This window comes from Dermacentor variabilis, chromosome 1 (assembly GCF_050947875.1).
Source record: "Dermacentor variabilis isolate Ectoservices chromosome 1, ASM5094787v1, whole genome shotgun sequence".
Taxonomy (NCBI): domain Eukaryota; kingdom Metazoa; phylum Arthropoda; class Arachnida; order Ixodida; family Ixodidae; genus Dermacentor; species Dermacentor variabilis.
Window position 1 is genome coordinate 271733475 of NC_134568.1, and position 17592 is coordinate 271751066.

The 17592-nt window shown below is 45.2% G+C and overlaps 1 protein-coding gene across 3 annotated transcripts in view; it reads right to left on the bottom strand.

Moving 5' to 3' along the window:
- The window catches only part of Pcif1 (Phosphorylated CTD-interacting factor 1), a 158029-nt gene that overhangs the window by 111332 nt on the left and 29105 nt on the right, over positions 1-17592 (bottom strand). For all 3 annotated transcript variants that reach the window (XM_075675779.1, XM_075675771.1, XM_075675789.1), the window contains exon 6: positions 14079-14310. In XM_075675779.1, the coding sequence (XP_075531894.1) occupies positions 14079-14310 (232 nt within the window). The remainder of the gene's footprint in view (positions 1-14078; positions 14311-17592) is intronic.

A 17592-nucleotide genomic window follows, 5' to 3' on the forward strand; every position in this document is an offset into this window, starting at 1 on the left:
GTCTTCGAAAAAAATTGCAAATGGAGTCGGACATTCTCAAATACGAATAAAAAGGAGATGGATATAGAAGCAAATATTTTCGAATATGAGCTATTTCTATCAACTGATAGCAAGCTCAGTAGTATGAGGCCCGAACTCTGTCACAATTGAGATTCTCTCTAAACAGCTCGTAAGTCAACCTCAACTCTCCTGACATACTCTCAGCTCGCGCACGACTCCTGAGTGTTGTGTTTCACTGCTTTAAAGAGTTTATTTTGGTTTGGATGAGGGACACTTGCATCTCGGCATTAGCCAAAACTTTATTTTTTGAGCTCAAGCTCCTTCAAAATGGTGGCAGCAAGCTTCCTTTCCTGTTTATTCCTCAAGGCGTAGGTCATTTCTGTTCTTATTTTCCTTCCGCCACTCGTTCGTACCAAAGACCATTTGAAGCATCTTGGTCAGTTGCACAGTCTACGGCCGATTTTTCGAACTCCCTAGGGGCCGCAAAAATGTCCGAAAAACCGGCCAGTTGGAAAAAAAATAAATGCATGTCATTTAGTGCCTTTAGGGGCTCAAACCGCCCCAGGCACGTTCGAAAATGCTCTGAAGGCCTGTCGGTACACATATTAGGCATATCAGTGCTCATACTGTGACAGGAAATACCGGGTGCACGCGTGTATAATTAAGGAATACATACTGTGTTCTGTGGCAATAGCCCCTTCCCACGCTTGTTATGCTTCACTGCAATACTTTTACATATGCTTCACCAAGTAACATTTCTGTACAGAGGCGAAGCTGACTTTCAGGAACCGGCATTATGCAACGCACCGTGTTTTCTAAGTTTCTAAGCCAATCGCGAGGACCACAAAGGCGGAGTCCATGCCATTGCTGACAGCAGCTAATTCTTTCAATAAAAAACTCGGCATCCAATGGCAAGAAGCTTCATAGCGAACATCGAAGCAGCTAGGTCTAGCGTTGCCGCAGTGGCGCCAACGGCTGCCAGTGGATCTGCGTGCGAGAGTGCCGGTTCAAGGTGGCGAAGTAATCAAAATGGCAGCGGTGGTGCCTTTGAATATTGCCGTTTCGGACCTGCGGTCATGGCAAAACGTCCGGAAAATCGGACGGCGAAGAGTTCTTGCATCGGAAATGTCACACATTCTGATACGTTGACCCTATGGGATACGTGGCGGTGTCGCGAAGCCGTGCAAATTATCGGGAATCCGGAAAGTCGGTCGTTGACGGTACACTGGCAACTCCTCCAGCCGACGAAAGTGCGTCAAAGACAATTCATTACGATTTCTGCCTGTTACTCGAGCCAGCATTACCGCGACTTTCGACCCTTTCAATAAAATTGCCGTTAATTTTCCCTGATAGAGGCCCAAATTCCCTGAGTATTCCCCGACTTTTTCCAGACTACTCAAAATCCCTGAAAATTCCCAGTTTTCCCAGTTGGTAGACACCCTGTAGATTTATCTGCCATACAGGCCCCAAGCACACGCTTGAATTGCCCAAAAACATAGCAAATCGGAAAAAAAATGCCCAGTTTTCAATGGAACTAAGATCAGGAATCAAAATAGTTCATTACATCGCAAATTTCATTAAATCTAGGTACGTTATATAAATGTTTGACTGTACCACGTCCCGTGAAACGTAGCTCGTTCTTCAATCTCCATGTCAAACTCTATTGGTGGAGATCGCCAACGCGGTGATGCTCTCGTCAACTGCACACGGAGATGACGTTACTCTTGCACAAATCCAAGCAAGTCTGATCGCCTCTAAAGGCAGGGCATAATTAGAGATTTTATTGCGACAGCAATTATATGGATACTTCAGACGCATTTCTGCCGTCACCGTGAAGTTCCGCATAAATTCCAAGGGCGATAAAATCGTCACTGTGTGCTGTGTGTGCAAATGAAAGTGTGTGTGGGTGAGCTGGCAATCGCGGCTCAATCTCACACATGCAAGCGAAGAAGGTGGGGAGGAAGTGTGCCATCTTCTATCACGCCACTCGTTCGTACCAAAGACCATTTGAAGCATCTTGGTCAGTTGCACAGTCTACGGCCGATTTTTCGTGGTCAACGAGTGACGTGTTCATGTTTGCTTGTGTGTGCAACACCATGCTTGTTTATTCAGTTAGCATAGCTATGTTACACGTTTATAGGGTCGATAAAGCTACTATCCTTACTTCGTATAGCTAGAATCAGGGGGGAGGGTAGTGAGGAGGGGGCGCATTCTACACCGGACTGTATCTTGAAAGCAATCTATGACAGGGACATGGTCCACAGCGTGCTGCGTTTCCACAGCTTAGTTCCCGTTGATGCAAAACTCAGCACGAAGGTCCATTTGCTAACTGCTGTCCACACTCCAGCGTTTTGACAAAGCGTTTACGTGGTCAACGAGTGAGATGTGTTCATGTTTGCTTGTGTGCGCAGCACCATGCTTGTTTATTTAGTTAGTATAGCTATGTTACACGTTTATACGGTCGATAAAGCTACTATCCTTACTTCGTATAGCTAGCTGTCCAATAATTTGCTATCGCAATCGGTACTTCGCCTTTTGGGCGAAATTGCAACTTTAAGCCGCTCTAAGCCTAATAAATTTTATTTTTTTATGGCTGAATGAGTTTTTTAGACTGCGATTTTTGGGACTACGGTGAAACCTCGTTAAACCGTAGTTGGCTAGAGCTCAGAAAAAGTATGTACTAAATGGTAGCAAGCACTGCTTAACCGAAACATCATGAGATTGCCCTCTTACCTGTCAAAAATGGAACTCAGAGAGAGTGCGATGAAAGGGCAAAAACATGCAGTACTTATTCACTCCGCGCGACAAAAGTATGTTATTTTCGTTTGATGCCACAGCGGTCTAGCAGCGATGACAGCGGACCCAAACTTACTGAAGCTGTAAGCCAGCGTTCCAGCCAGCCTCCTCTTCTTGGCAAGCACTCGTATGGCAGATTCCTCGTTGGCGTTGCATATTCATCATGCATGGGCGCGGTGGCGCTGCACAAGTCAAAGGGTGCCTTTTTCATTGCGGGGTGCTGTTCTCGTCAGGACGCTTAAATTTATGAGGCTGACGTAACATGCAGCTTCGGCCACTTTTGGGCCTGAACCACCTGTGCTGTCGCTTTCCCCGTCATCCTCATCACTGTCATTAGGCGACAATTCGGCAACAGAGGCAACGATGGTGAACCTTGTAGCCGACATCTTTTCACGGTTGCAGCAGAGCTGCTGAGCAACTTCTTCGCATTCCAAATGCCACCCACTGTAGTCAACGGTAGATCCCTATCGCATCCGGTGTTTTTTATCCGATCTTCGGCATGATGCGAGTCCTTGCTTGCACGACACCGAAATGATGTTGCTGTTGATGTGACTTCATGCGTAAACGCACAAGACGCTTGCAGGCTGATGTTCCGATCTCTGAGGCTTGTTGTTTCGATGGGCCGCCCGATGGGGATGTGGCACCGCCGTGATTGCGCGACGAAGTGGAAACACTACGTGTTAACCGATATGTACGCAATAAGCTGGTACGGTTTATCCAGATACAAAATGCATTATGGTCAATGGCCGCTGAGTTAGGGATTTGACCTTACTACTTTTAAATTGAAACTACTGTTTAAGCAGGTACGGTTTAATGAAGTTTTATTTTATTTTTTGGTCCCCGCAAGGTCCAGAAAAATAGGTCGGCGACTGTATTGCAGAGAACATGACTTTTCGGAACCTGCATTATGCAACGCATTAGACCCTTGCTGCACTTTCTATTCTTCAAAGCCCTTGGCGAGGATGATGAAGGCGGTCTCGGTGCCGACAGCGGCGAATCCTTTAACACTTTGGTGACTGCCCCTATCCCCATCGATAGCAAGTTATCAATGGTGACAAATTCAAACTTTGACCCTCTCTGATCGCTTCTGCACAGCTAGTACCATCTAATGGGCTAAAGAGAAACTATTTTATCTGGTTCATCTTTTATTCTCTTTCCTATCACGCGAGGTTTTTAAAGCACTGTGCGTGACACCATGCCTGTTAATTTAGTTAGTAAGCGAATGTTCAAAAAAAGTTTATACGCCCGATAAAACTACTATTCTTACTTTTCGTACAGCTGTCGACTAACTTGTTATTGCAATCGATGCTTCTCCTTTCGGGCAAAACTGCGACTTTTATTTAATGCAACTTTAGTGCAGTGGGCGTAAATCTTTTGTTTTTTACAAATGAGAGAAAGTTGTATTTCAGTATGAAAGAATGAGGTGCGCTGTACTGTAAAGGACTTTTTTTTTAGGTCAGGGGAAATGGGCGCCTGTTACAATTGGGGGCGGCTTTTTTTCGTTCCTTTTTCTTTTTTTTGTCACGGAATACGGGTGCGCGTTACAATTAAGGGCACGTTAGAATCGAGTAAATACGGTACTCATGATGGGAAACATAAGCATACCATGAAGTGCTGTCGCTAACTACAGCTGGATCTCAAGTACTATCAACCATGACTGCGGCAGTCACCAGAGCTGTCAGTAGACAGTTCACCATTGTGAAGTGTTTGTCACTCACAGAGACATGCCATTACAGTAAAAGCTCGAATTCCGGGGGGTGGTACTAAAATTCAAATTATACAAAATTCAAACAAATGAAAGCCCAAAAAATAGCTCGGTTAAGGGGGGGGGACACGGCTCTTTGGGACTAAAAAAAAACGCGAAAAGGTCGACTTTTGGAAAATGAAATTTTTGAAATCTGCAGCTATTGTTCCGCAACTACACAAAGTTTCTAGATTTCTAGACTCTTGAATCAATATTTTAGCCACAATATCACTTTATTTTGTCGATACCTGCACAATTTCAACGGAAGTTACTGTATTTACTCGCATAATGATCGCACTTTCTTGTCAAAAAAACATTGATGCAAATTCAGGGGTGCGATTATTACGAGGGTTAAATTTCCCGCAAAAATATATTTTTTTCATCCCGCGTTTGCTGCGGGATAAGGATAACAACAGGCTAACAAGCAGGCGGCTGCCGCTGTGACAGTGCGGGACACCAAAACAAATATGGCAGCCAGCGGAGCAAGCCGAACGCGAATTTCTTCTCGTGAGTACATTACGCGCATTGAAACAGTTTCTTCCATATCAGTAATGAATAATATCATTAATATAGGCAAGTTTGCGACAATACCGTAGCCATGACCACTTTCAGGGGACAGAAACAGAGATGGGTGCGTGTAGCTGACAGTGACATAGAAACACATGGCAGGCATGGTGCGGAAACTGCGGCATTTGTCTTCACTACTATCCTGATATGGCATGTTTCTGCTAAGGGTGGGTGAATATCTTAGCTGTGTTACAAGCGTCGGCACATGAATGTGGGGAAACTTCTAACGTATTAGTGTAAACGTGGCCACTATAGTTGCCGCTCGCGATTTGTTGCGTGCTCATGAGTGCAGACGAGAAGAATCGAAAGGTGCTTTTTTTGCTGTTGTTGGCCAAAACCATTATGAAGCCTACAAGTAATAAAGCGTGGGCAAGTTTGGTTGTAGCTTTTTTTTTTTCATGGGAGGGCGCAAAGTGATGAAACGAATTAAATTGGGCATCTGTTTAAGAATTTTTGGTGCTGCAGACCTCTTGGTATTGTAAGAGTTCTAGGTCGTAGGGAGGAACTTGGGAGGAACTAGGCGTGCAGGAATTTATTTACATATTTACATTAAAACAAGAGATACATACAACAGTCTAGCGTGACTCCCAAATGGAGCACGCAAGACGAAGCATACAGCACACTCTAGCAGCCGACAACAGCTGCTTATAAACACTCTGTCCTCCCTAGATCCCTAGGTGAGGGGAAAAAGGCACTTCACAGCGGCGTCACACGTCATCGTAATCGATCCGACTTTGAGGAGGAGGGCTCACACACACACACACGCACTTTGGATTCCCAGAACCCGAGTTGAGCGGGTCCTCGCAGCCAGGTGGTCACGTCTGACCCCAGCCGGTGCCTCTGAATTCCAGAGCTGACTATCTCAGGTAGTCACCACGAAGGTCAGCAGACTGACGAATCCTGGGGCCCGAGGAAAAACGTACCGCAAAGCACCCTTTTGTTAGAGAAGCTCTTCTTGCTGCAAAGAGACCATGAAGCCCTCAACAAATCAACCAAAAATACACGGGCCGCCAGATGTGGCCAGCCCTGCTGCCGTTGCAGATTCTCCAAAAGAGGCGCATGATGGATTCACGCTGCCGTGGTCTCCAATTCTCCGAAGGAAGTTCATGGTCGATCGAAGCACGTGCAGCGGGCTGAGATAGCTCTGCAGAGCAGTACCCCTGCAGGCCGATCGTAACAGTATGTCTTCAAGAGTCGTTCGCGTAGCATTTGACAGCATTCGACAGATGGTAAGCATGATCATCATTAGCTATACTTGGCACACAACATATCGCTGCGACATGTTCAGGGTGCGATCATTACATGGAAAAGAAAAAAAAATCGAATTTTGACGACAAAATTCAGGGGTGCGACTATTATGCGAGTAAATACGGTATTGCAAACACGGTACTTTTTTCGCGAAGCACAGCTGCCGTTTCACGCATCATTGCACGGACATCTTGGTGTCATTTGAATGAGCAATCTTTCTTCTTAAAATTCGCACCAACTCCGGCACCATGCTGCAATTGGCTTCCGGAAATTTCCGTGCCAAAAGAGAGTCCCAGCGCGGCCCCTTACTGGTTGTTTAGCGCATGTGACCTGTTCTCGGCATATGATTGGCAGGATTCGTTTCTCGTTGTCCGCATCGCACTCATCCGCGCGGTCGGCTGTGCGCCATATTGTCCGAGCACCGAGTCATTGTGAGTGAAGTGACACCGTACTACGCGATGGCCCGTAAGAAGTTTCATACAAGAAATAAGTTTGGTGCAAAAAAGGTGCGACGTGCGCTTATCGACAACTTCCAAGAAGCGTAGCATGACAGATCCGGACGTCGAAGTCGGCGCGGCCCCCTTCGCACCCGCAACTGCTGACGCCGCTGCCGTAGGCCTTGACCTAACAAGCCCGTCGCTGTGTGAAGGTGCTGTACGTCGCATTTGTCGCGATACGAAGTTCCTGAAGCCCACAGAATTGGAAGAGGGCAAAAAGAAGAACCCAAGAAAAGCTCCAGTGGCTGTCGTCTACTCCCGTGATGGAAAGGAAGCAAGATCTTCCGATTGATAACACTGATGCCACAGCTGAACCCGCTGAACCACTTGATGGGACCGTGTTTACTTAGTAAGTTTAGATGCGGTGAACATTCTGCTTGCGCAAATGAAGTGCAAGGTATGCAATGGCGGGGATATGAAAATCGCCAGAGGTGAGCACGAATACGGACTCTCTGACAAGTTGATTCTTATGTGCGGGAACTGTGGTGATGTGACATCGACATGGAGCTCGTTGCGCATCCGCAGTGAACAGAAACGAAACCCGTTCGCTGTGAACGTTCTCACTGCTCACGCAATGCAAGCAACGGGAAACCCGCTAACAGCCCCCAATGATGTGTTTTCCACAATGAACATTAGCCATCGCGGACTTTACATGAAGACGTAGCAACCCTACAGGAAGGAAAAGCTGGTTCCCGCCACCAATCGTGCTGCTCGAAACGTGACGAGTGAGCGTGTGCGTTCGGTTCAAAAACTTTACAACAAATTGTGTCTCGACAACCCCGGGAGCATCACGGTGTTGTATGATGGGTCGTGGATGACCCGCGGACACACCACTCACATCGGCGTCAGCGCCGTGATTGAACGGTTTACAGGTCTTTGTTTAGGTTACATTGTATTGAGTAATTTCTGCGCGGGATGAGAGACGGGCCCAAATGAAGATGACCCTGGTTTTGGAAACTCTAAGAAGAATCACCAATGCCAGAAGAACACCGAGAAAAAATCGGGAGAAATGGAAGTGGAGGCTGCCCTCATTCTGTTCAAGAGGTCCCTAGAACAGCACAACCTCCGTTATACCACTATATTGAGTGATGGGGATAGCCGTACTTATCTTGCACTGCAAGAGGAAAATGTTTACAGTTATTTGAATATGGACAAGGAGGACTGTGTACACCACATCCAGAAACGCATGGGTACGGCATTGCGCAACCTTGTTTCAAGAAACAAAGCTTCCAGCCTTCAGAGCCTCGGTGGAAAGGGTTGGCTCACAGCAGACGTTTTTTTTATTTATTTAAGATAACCTCAGGGTCAACAGACATTATAGAGGGGAGTGGTATAAAATACAAAAAAGCAACAAAATTTTAACTACAAGAAGCAGCACAATGTTTCTAATTATGTGATAATAGCTATGAAGAGGCAGAATACATGTTACAAAATATATTGTATATACAAAGAAGCAGTCAAGTGTTTCTAATTATACAATAATAGCTATAACGAGGCAGAATACAAGGTGTTACAAAGCATTGGTTAATGAAGTCACAAATTTTTCATGATCTGAAATTGTTACTACCAATTTTGGGAAGGCAATTCCAATCATTTAATGTGCGTGGTGTGTAAGACTGTCGGAATGATTCTGTTTTACACAACGGAATGCCAACTTAATGAGCTTGATCCAGATGGTGCGAAACATAATGGGGAGGAAGTATTAGTAAATCGCGCAGGTAGGGATGATGATACAGTTTGTGAAAAAGGCTTAAGCGAAGCATCGTATGTGGAGAAGCAAGCATAGGTAGTTTAAAGTTAGCTTTCATTACCGTGATGTTCGCAATTTGATTGCAATTAGAGAGTATAAAACGGACTGAATTATTTCGCACCATTTCAAGCGAACGTACCAAATTATTATACTGCAGATCCCAAACCAAAGCAGCATATTCTAACTTAGGGTGAATGAGTGTTTTATATAGCATTAGTTGGAAGACGAAGGCGATTTTGCAAGCTACGATGAAGATATCCGAGATATTACAAGACTAAGCTCATATTACGGATGGGCGCTAAAAACGCACAAGGGAGACGAGACACCATGCACAAGGCAGTGATGGTGACTTACTATCATATCACCTCCAATGACTCTGAATCAAACGACACATTTTGCCTAACAGGCCCCCAACTCGTGGTGCCGTCAAAATGCCACAGAGGCTAGGGGTGAGCCAGCACCAAAACATCCTCACAACCTGCCCCCTCATGTTTGCCAGGCCTTGCTGCCCATTTACGAGCATTTGAGTGACAAGAAGTTGCTTGAGAGGTGCCAGAGGGGAAAGACCCAAAACAGCAATGAGAGCCTCCATTCGGTTATTTGGTCTCTTGAACCGAAATAACGCCATGCCTCGCTGTTCACCATACAGGCAGCCGTGGCAGAGGCAGTGCTGAAGTTTAAAGCAGGGAATATCAAAACGTCTGCATCTATAATACAAGAGCTGAGCCTCAACTCCAGCTCATTATGCAGTGATCGCATGGCTGAAAAAGATCAGCGGCGATTGAAAGCTTCAGCTCGAAAGCGTGCATCTGCTGAAAACATGCATCAAGCCCTCAACAAATGCCACATAGGCAACAATTCTCAAACTATGTGCCAGGGGGATACTAACCCAGTTACAGCTGATAACATGTAAAGATTTTACAATATTTTTGAATAAATTGAGCTGTTTTCATTTTTCTTGATTTTTTCAGAACAAGCTCTTTACTCACCCTGCCTGTTCAGAGCAACGATATCTCAATCTGTAGGTCAGTTACAGCTGTAATTTTTTTTGCTACACGCAGCTAAATGAATAAAGCTTGAAGTGCTGCAAGCATATTCTTATTTGTCTACATTCGTAATTTTTTATTTGCTTTCTTTTTTTATTAGTAGCTGTGCTGTAAACACTGAACTTCAATGAGCTGCTAAATTGCTATTTGTTGTTGGATTGGAAACCTGCTTGCAGCACTGCAATCCTTATACGTTCTGGTTACTACTCGTACAAAAAATATAGCTGTCTGGCCAGTACATCTTTATTTATTGTTTCACCAGATAATGCTAATTAACATTTAATTATCTCATTAATTATACAGCCACAAAAAAGCAATTTCATTTTTAAAATCAGCACAAGAAAATACATATATCTGTGCATTTAGGTTGCATTTGCTTAATAAATAAATGAATAAACCTCCAGATGAAATGTCCCCCCCTTTAAGGCGCGTACATAGTGTGATGTAGCATAGGCGTGCACGCGCACATGCTATTTCACATTGGCAAGAACAACAACTCTATAGTTCTAAGCATTGGCGCAGCCAACGTAGCTAGACGCGGCCAACGCGGTGCGACATGCCCGAGGTCGAGATGGCTCTTGCTCCATCCGTGCGTTCGTCGCGCCAACTACGCTGACTCGCAATGCATGGTATAGAGAAAGAAAGGCACCCACGCCGCTTCCCCAATGGTCGCAGACAGCCATTTAAAGCGGCGCACAGGTTGGTGACGGTTCTGCACATGCTCCAAGGAGAGCAGCTGATGGCACGAGCGTCAAAGTGTAGAGGGGACTGCATTTCAGCTGGCGCAGAGCAAGCAGCATGACTGGTCACAAGCAATGCACACCGGAAACGTCTGACTATAAACGCGCCTTTGCGCTGCCGAGAGAGAAGTGGTTCGTGTTGAGAAAAGAAAGGTTAGCGCTATCTTCTGCAGCCCTTGAGGGAGCATGGCTCAGCGCCAACAAGGAGGGGAAAGCAAAAGAAAAGGAGGTAGGAGAGAAGCGCCCCCAACGCTCGCCGCAGAAACTAGAGCTGCACATGTTTGTCTCCGTTGTACTCTCATAGCTGCCCTGGCTACACGCAAATGAATACCACTATACATATAGGTGGTGTCCAAACACGTATCTGAGCAATGCTTTCCTTTGATTAACAGCCACGAATCTCAAAGGTTATGCTTTTTGAATTGAATTTTTATTCTCCTTGAACAAATACACAAGGAAGGAGTAGCCACAAAAAGCTACTGAGATTAGTAGCTTGATGAGGTGGTACTGCGAGCACCGATAAACATCACCACCGCCATGTTTTAGACATTACCTGGTGCCGCTTCTCGGCAGAATACTTCGTAGAGAAAGCGCATAGACTCTATATGTAACATGAAAAACTAAAGAACCTTGAACATTGAACCTTTAGCTTTGAACGTCTTGAGAGAGGGAGAGAACCGATCTGAACAGAGGTGTTAGCCATGCCTGGCCAGGCAAAAACGCGCCTCCTCCAGTGAGGCCTAAACATAGGGCCGCAGATGGAAAGAGCAAAGCTGTGCAGTCCTCGCGGCGACACCAGCATTGCCAACATGCTCTCGCGCACTAGCACTCTCCCCAGCCACGATGACGCGTAGTTCGAATGATCGGTTGTGGTGCAGATTTTAGTGTGAATTACCGGGATGCGTTACACACTGCTTTCTATATATTGTTGGCCGGACCTCGATGGATACTTTGAATTACTTGAAATTTCAAAATAACGAGTTGTGAATTAACAAGCTTTTACTGTAGTATTGACAATGAGTTGTGAATTAACAAGCTTTTACTGTAGTATTGACAATGTTTGTGTAAAATGAAGGAGCATCATGCAAAGATGTTTGTCGCATACTTCATAACGAGGATACGAAGTAGTCAGAATGTACATAGAAAGGAAAGGGGGACGGAGGCTGTCTTCCCAAGTGTCCCAAATTGTAATACAGTCCACGCTCGTTACAACGGACCCACATACAGCAGGCTTTCAGATATAACAGACCGTATTTCAGCCTTAATTTGTTCTACCTATTTTATTAATGCAACGAAGTTCACATTTAACCACGCTACAACGAACTATCAGCTACAGCGAACGAAATTAGTGGAAATTTTTTTAAAGATTGAGTGTATAAAACATACTTTTGCCATATCGACATGGGCTGACAACCGACTTGCGAGGGTCAGCCAATGATCGCCGCTCAACATTGCAGGGGGGAGGCAAGAGAGAGGGGGCTATAGTCCGGCAGCTGCTGCTGAAGCGATCTGCAATGTGGACAAAGTGCACGCCAACACAGGCGCCGTATCTCGAAAGCAATTTGCGATGTGAACAAAGTGTACCCAGTGCCGGTAGCTTCGTATGCACTGTGCTTTCGACATTTAGTTTACGTTAAAGCAAAAAACAGCACAAAAGTTGATTCGCTCACTGCAGCTGCCGTGTTTATCTTGCTTAAACCGCTATCGCAATTAATGCTTCACCTTTCAGGCGAAACTGCAACTTTTTTGGTTTGTTTTTTACTTTGGACGTTCATCATTCACTCTTAGAAATAAAGTTGTTAGGCATCGCAACGAAAGTTTCGAAAGTGAGGTGTTTCACACAGTACGGACTTCGGATAAAACGGACATTTTTTGTCAGATTATTAGGGTCCGTTGTAACGAGAGCCAACTGTATACAGCAAGTTGAACTGGTATGCTCATACAACAGATTGTATGTGAAATCGTATCCCGTATTTCCTGATGCAATTCCCAAGCTAAACATCTAACATAAGAACTTCACTCCGTCACTGTGATCAGACCTCGCACACAACCTCGACATCAGTGCAACACCACGGTAGATACTGTGACACAATAGTGACTGCAGCACCATCAGCTTGGTAGGTCTCAATCATTTGAAAATTATTGTTTCAAATGACGTTCACATCATCAGGAACCACACCGTACTATGTTAATTTAATTTTGGGGTTTACATGCCAAAACAATCATATGTTTATGAGGCACGCTGCAGGGGAAACTCGAGATTAATTTTGACCACCTGAGGCGGCTCAATGTGCACCAGAATCTAAGTACATATACAGTAGAACCTCGTCCATACATTTTGGAAAAAAAAATGCTAGAAAACCGTACCAATGGGGAAACGTACGACCCGAACTAACTAAAGAAAGTTTGACAGACTTAACTATTGTTGACATCTACATAATGCGTACCGTAGCGCAGATCGTTGTGGCACGAGACACCGACACGCATCGATCTGGTGGTGCTCCAACGGCCCAAGTCTTTTTGTTTTCCTACTGCGTGGTATTATAAAAGGGTGACAGGAAACTGAAAAGAAATCGAGCCGGTTGGCGACGTCGGATGCCGCCGAAGCGAAGTGTGATGCCTACATCACGCCGTTTGTAGCAGGGAACAGCGGCGCATTTCGATTATCGCCTACTAAAAGCGTGCAGTACGCTACTAATGGCGCTACGCACCACACGCTGTAAAACAGACAGATGCAGATGCTTATCGCAATAGGTTTGGCGGCGATAACTGTGAATGCGGCATGCGACAACCCAAGTAGAGATTTGCTGGTACCGGAATAAGAAACTACTGCACGCTGTCGCTTTGACCTGAGACGGGCAGCTATAAACTGTTTGCGATCGCGCATGACTCGCACCTTTTTTTGTTCATGTGGGATCTAGTGGCCGGAAAATGTATACGATCGCAGTCTGCAGCACGGAACGGCAGAAAATTTCAGTTATCGCCTATTAAAAGTGTACGTTATGCTTCCGACGGCACCGTGCGCTGTGAAACAGAAAGGTGAAGATGCTTACCGCAGTAGGATTGGTAGTGATAGCTGTGAATGCTGCGTGCGACCCCAGACAGACAAAATTTGCTGATACCAAAATGAGAAACTGAGTGCACAGCGGCATTTTCACGTGAGGTGGGTGGGCGAGTATTGTGGTGAAGCTGCCACGCAGGCAGCTATATACTGTTTTCGACCGCGCATGCCTTGCGCATTTTCTTGTACACATGGGATCTAGCAGCCAGAAAACTTACCATACAATCGCAATTTGACGACGCACTGAACAGTGCTGCCGAAAAATCGTGTTTTCTGAGAACGTATGAATTGGTAAAAATTACCATAACTCTGTTGGTAATTTTGTGTTCTCAATTGCGAACGTGGTCACCAGAAAAACGCACGTAACGGGAACATATGAACGAGGTTCTACTGTAGGAATATTTTTGTATTTCGCCCCCATCGAACGCCCCACCTCATGCTTAGCAGCGTGATGTCATAGCAGCTCAGCAACTGTGGCAGGTGACACAACTCTTCAAACAAGTGCCCTGGCCTGGCCACTTCTATGCTAGCTAGTAATAAGACAGCCAAAGGTGTTAAAAGTGTATCGCTGAAAATGGCTAGCCACTGATGCTTGCTCATAATACCTGAAGCAAGTACAATAGCCATACCGTGACTCAATCATCTTCTTGGCTGCCTCGGCATACTTGGAGAGCTGCTTGCGAGCGTCCCCAGCAAACTTTGGTCGTACAAGCTTGATGGGGATGTCGTTCATAATTTCCCGGTACATGCACTGCGAGACCTCTGGATGGCACGCACTTGGCAGCAATGGATCGTGACCCTTGTCCACAACTTTTCGCTCCATCAGCCATCGTATGAAAGATTCTTTTGGGCACTCAATTCCTGGAGAAGAAAAGAGAACCATGTTCAACATCCACGAATCCCTTCAGGACAAATTTGATGATACACGATGATATACTATATTATTATTTGAAAAAGCCCTGGATAAGAAAGGCCATAATGAGGAGCTGCAGTTTACATCAGCCAGCCAGGGTTCTTTATGACCCCTTAAACATTTATTATAAAAAGAAAATACAGCTGAATCTTGATTCGAGCACCCTTAATACAAACTTTCGGTTTATTCGAACTGCCGCTGTGGTCCCATCAAAGTTATGTGTATTCCAATGGGTGAGAACACCCAGTAATTCGAACACGCAAGCATTTCCACTGGTTAGTTCGGACATACTGCGCTCCGACAATGCTCTCAGCAGCGCACCAAATCATGTGGCAGCACTTCCAACCAGCATTCCTCTGACCCAGCCACAGAGGAAGAGCTCAGGAGAGACCCCTCAATGCTGCAAGTGAAGAGAAAAAAAGAACCGTGGCAGAAATTTGAATGCAAGCATGTGCAGGCACATATCACCGATTACTTCTGTTAGTGACGGGTGTCCTGTACAGTCAACGACCCAATATCCGGACACCCAATTTTTTCGGACTGGTCCGATAATTCAGAAGCCTTCACGGCACCGCCACATACCCTAAAGTCAATATACAAGAACGTCTGAAATTAAGAACACAAAAAGCCTTCACCGTCCGATTTTCTGGGCTCTTTGCCAAGACCGCAGGTCCGAAACGACATTAATCGAAGCCACCACAACTGCTATTTTGACTATCGCACCACCTTGAGTTGGTGCTCTCGCACGCAGATCCGCTAGCAGCCGTAGCCACACCACCACAAAGCTAGGCTCAGCTACTTCGACGTTTGCTACCAAGCGTCTTGTTATTTGGTACTGTGTTTTTCATTGAAACAATTCGCTGCTGTTAGCAATGGTGCCGATTCCACCTTTGCAATCCTAGCCAATGGCTTCGGAGCGCAGAAAGCATGATGCGTTGCATAATGCCGGTGCCCGAAAGTTCACTTCGCCCCAATACATCAAAAGTTACGCGGTGAAGCATATAAAAAATTTGAAGGGGCAATTGTCACGGGACATGGTATGTCTCCGTTAATTATACATACGTGCACCCAGCATCTCTTATCACAGCACAAGCGCCGATAAGCCTAAGAATTGACTATAATTTGTAAATACATGTGAATAAATCTTCTGGAACTTCCCACTCATGTGTTAGCTCTGTACACATGCCACAGCTGGTAAGTCCTCTATACAATTAGCTTCCTTTAATTTGAACTTCTTTTAATTCAAACAAGTTTTCCGGCCCCTTCGAGTTCAAATTACTGAGATTAGACTATACAGTGAAACTTAAAGTTAATACATACTTGGTGGAAATGTAGCATTAACTATACACTAAATGGTGTGGGATCTCACACGTGCTCTTGGTATAAAGGAACAACAAAGTAGTGCAGACAATCACAAGAGAATTTATTGCCCTTTTTGTACACCAATCTATAGCAACTGGAATTGTTATCGATAGAACATGCCGATGGGCGCGCAACAAATCGAGGAAGTCCAACTCATCGCAACAAGTTAGCGAGCAAATGTGCTTGCCTCCATTCTAAACACTAATGCCTAATTATTCACGTGTACAGTCATGCGAACGGTGGCATGTTCCAACGATTGTGTTCGTCCATTCCAATGTCATGCTCTTAAGCCATTCTGGGGACAGTTCCACGAAGCGTGGATCGGCGCACGCGCGGAAGGCCGGTGCCTCTTGCAGACCCCAAGCCAGAGAGGAACAGATTACTACCTTTTGCGCCCGAGTAACCCAGTCGTTAGGTGGCGTTAGCAGGGCAACACTCGCGTCATTTTTCATGCTAGTCTGCAACCACACCGACTGCCGCCAACACAAAGCCGGGTTACAGGAGACGCTCGCCATGGGGGAAAACAACATCAGGGGAGGCGTGAGAGTCGAGCGACCTCGCAACGGCCGTACAATCAATCGGCTGCCATTAATTTGACCCTGAAGGAACTGACGAATAGATTGAATTATCCGGCAGATCTAATTAAACAGGATGCACGAAAAATGCCAAAACAAACCGCTGATTCATTTGGCAGCATTTACACAATTCTAACACGTCCCCGAATCAAACGCACACCAGCTTTAAATGCACCAAAGTAGTTAACTAATGTCGAAATGACATTAATGTTCCAAAACAAAGTAGAAATGTAATGTGCACCCTATCTTTTAGCAAGAAAAATTATTGCACAATGGTGGCAGCTTTCCTAGCTAACTTTGCCGCAATACACCTCTGTTATGTGGCAAAATACACAAAAGCAGTTGCAAAACTGCAAAAGCAGTTTTGGCTTCAGTTTCATATCCTTGTGCATTGTCCAGACTATTTTCGGACAAGTTTTCTTTTTTAAAAAAGCTGTAAGTTATAATTGGGTAAATACAACAATCAAACATTGTGAGCTACAGTTATTGCTTGAAAATTTTCCCAGGGTGGGCCGAAAATAGGTGTTTTCGACAAGAGATGATGATTGCTCAATGGATACTCTGTGCCCTAAGCTGCGCTGAGACAGACACTGCAACTAAAGGGGTCGCTATTGGGGTCACCGCAGGAGTCAGGCACATGCGTAATGACTTGTCAAGTTCTAATTGTCCATCAACAGCGAATTTCAGGATAGAATTTTGCCCCATAGAAATTCATGTGCGCCACAGCCGGGCCCTTAGCCGGGATTGAATTAAATGAAAAATCGAATTCACCGGAGTTGAACTAATGGAAGTATACTGTACGGACTAACTGCCAAGTATAAATTTACATATTTTGACGTGCACTGCCACTACCAAAGAAGAAATAAATGTGATGCCACCATAAAGGTCAATTACCTAAAATACGCACAAGGTTCTTTTCTTTCCTTTCTCTCTATTTATAAAGCCGAAAAAAAATCCACCTCTTTCGCACTACCATGTTACCATGTAATAGCGTAAAAGCAATACCAAGCAGCATTTCTAAACTTTGTCAGGGAACACAGTGACAGAGTAGACAACTTGTCTGGGTTTCCCTGATGTACCACCGTATTTGCACGATTGTAAGTCGACTCGAATGTAAGTCAAACCCCCCCCCCTCATATCGCGTGTGACAGGGGAAAAAAAAAGAGCGTGCCCGATATAGCGTGACAGGAAAAAAAAAATGAATATATACCCGAGGGTGCATTCTATAACAAAAATTTATTAGTAGCTGCCATGGTCACTGGACTAATCGTCTTCACTTGTGCCATCGTCCTC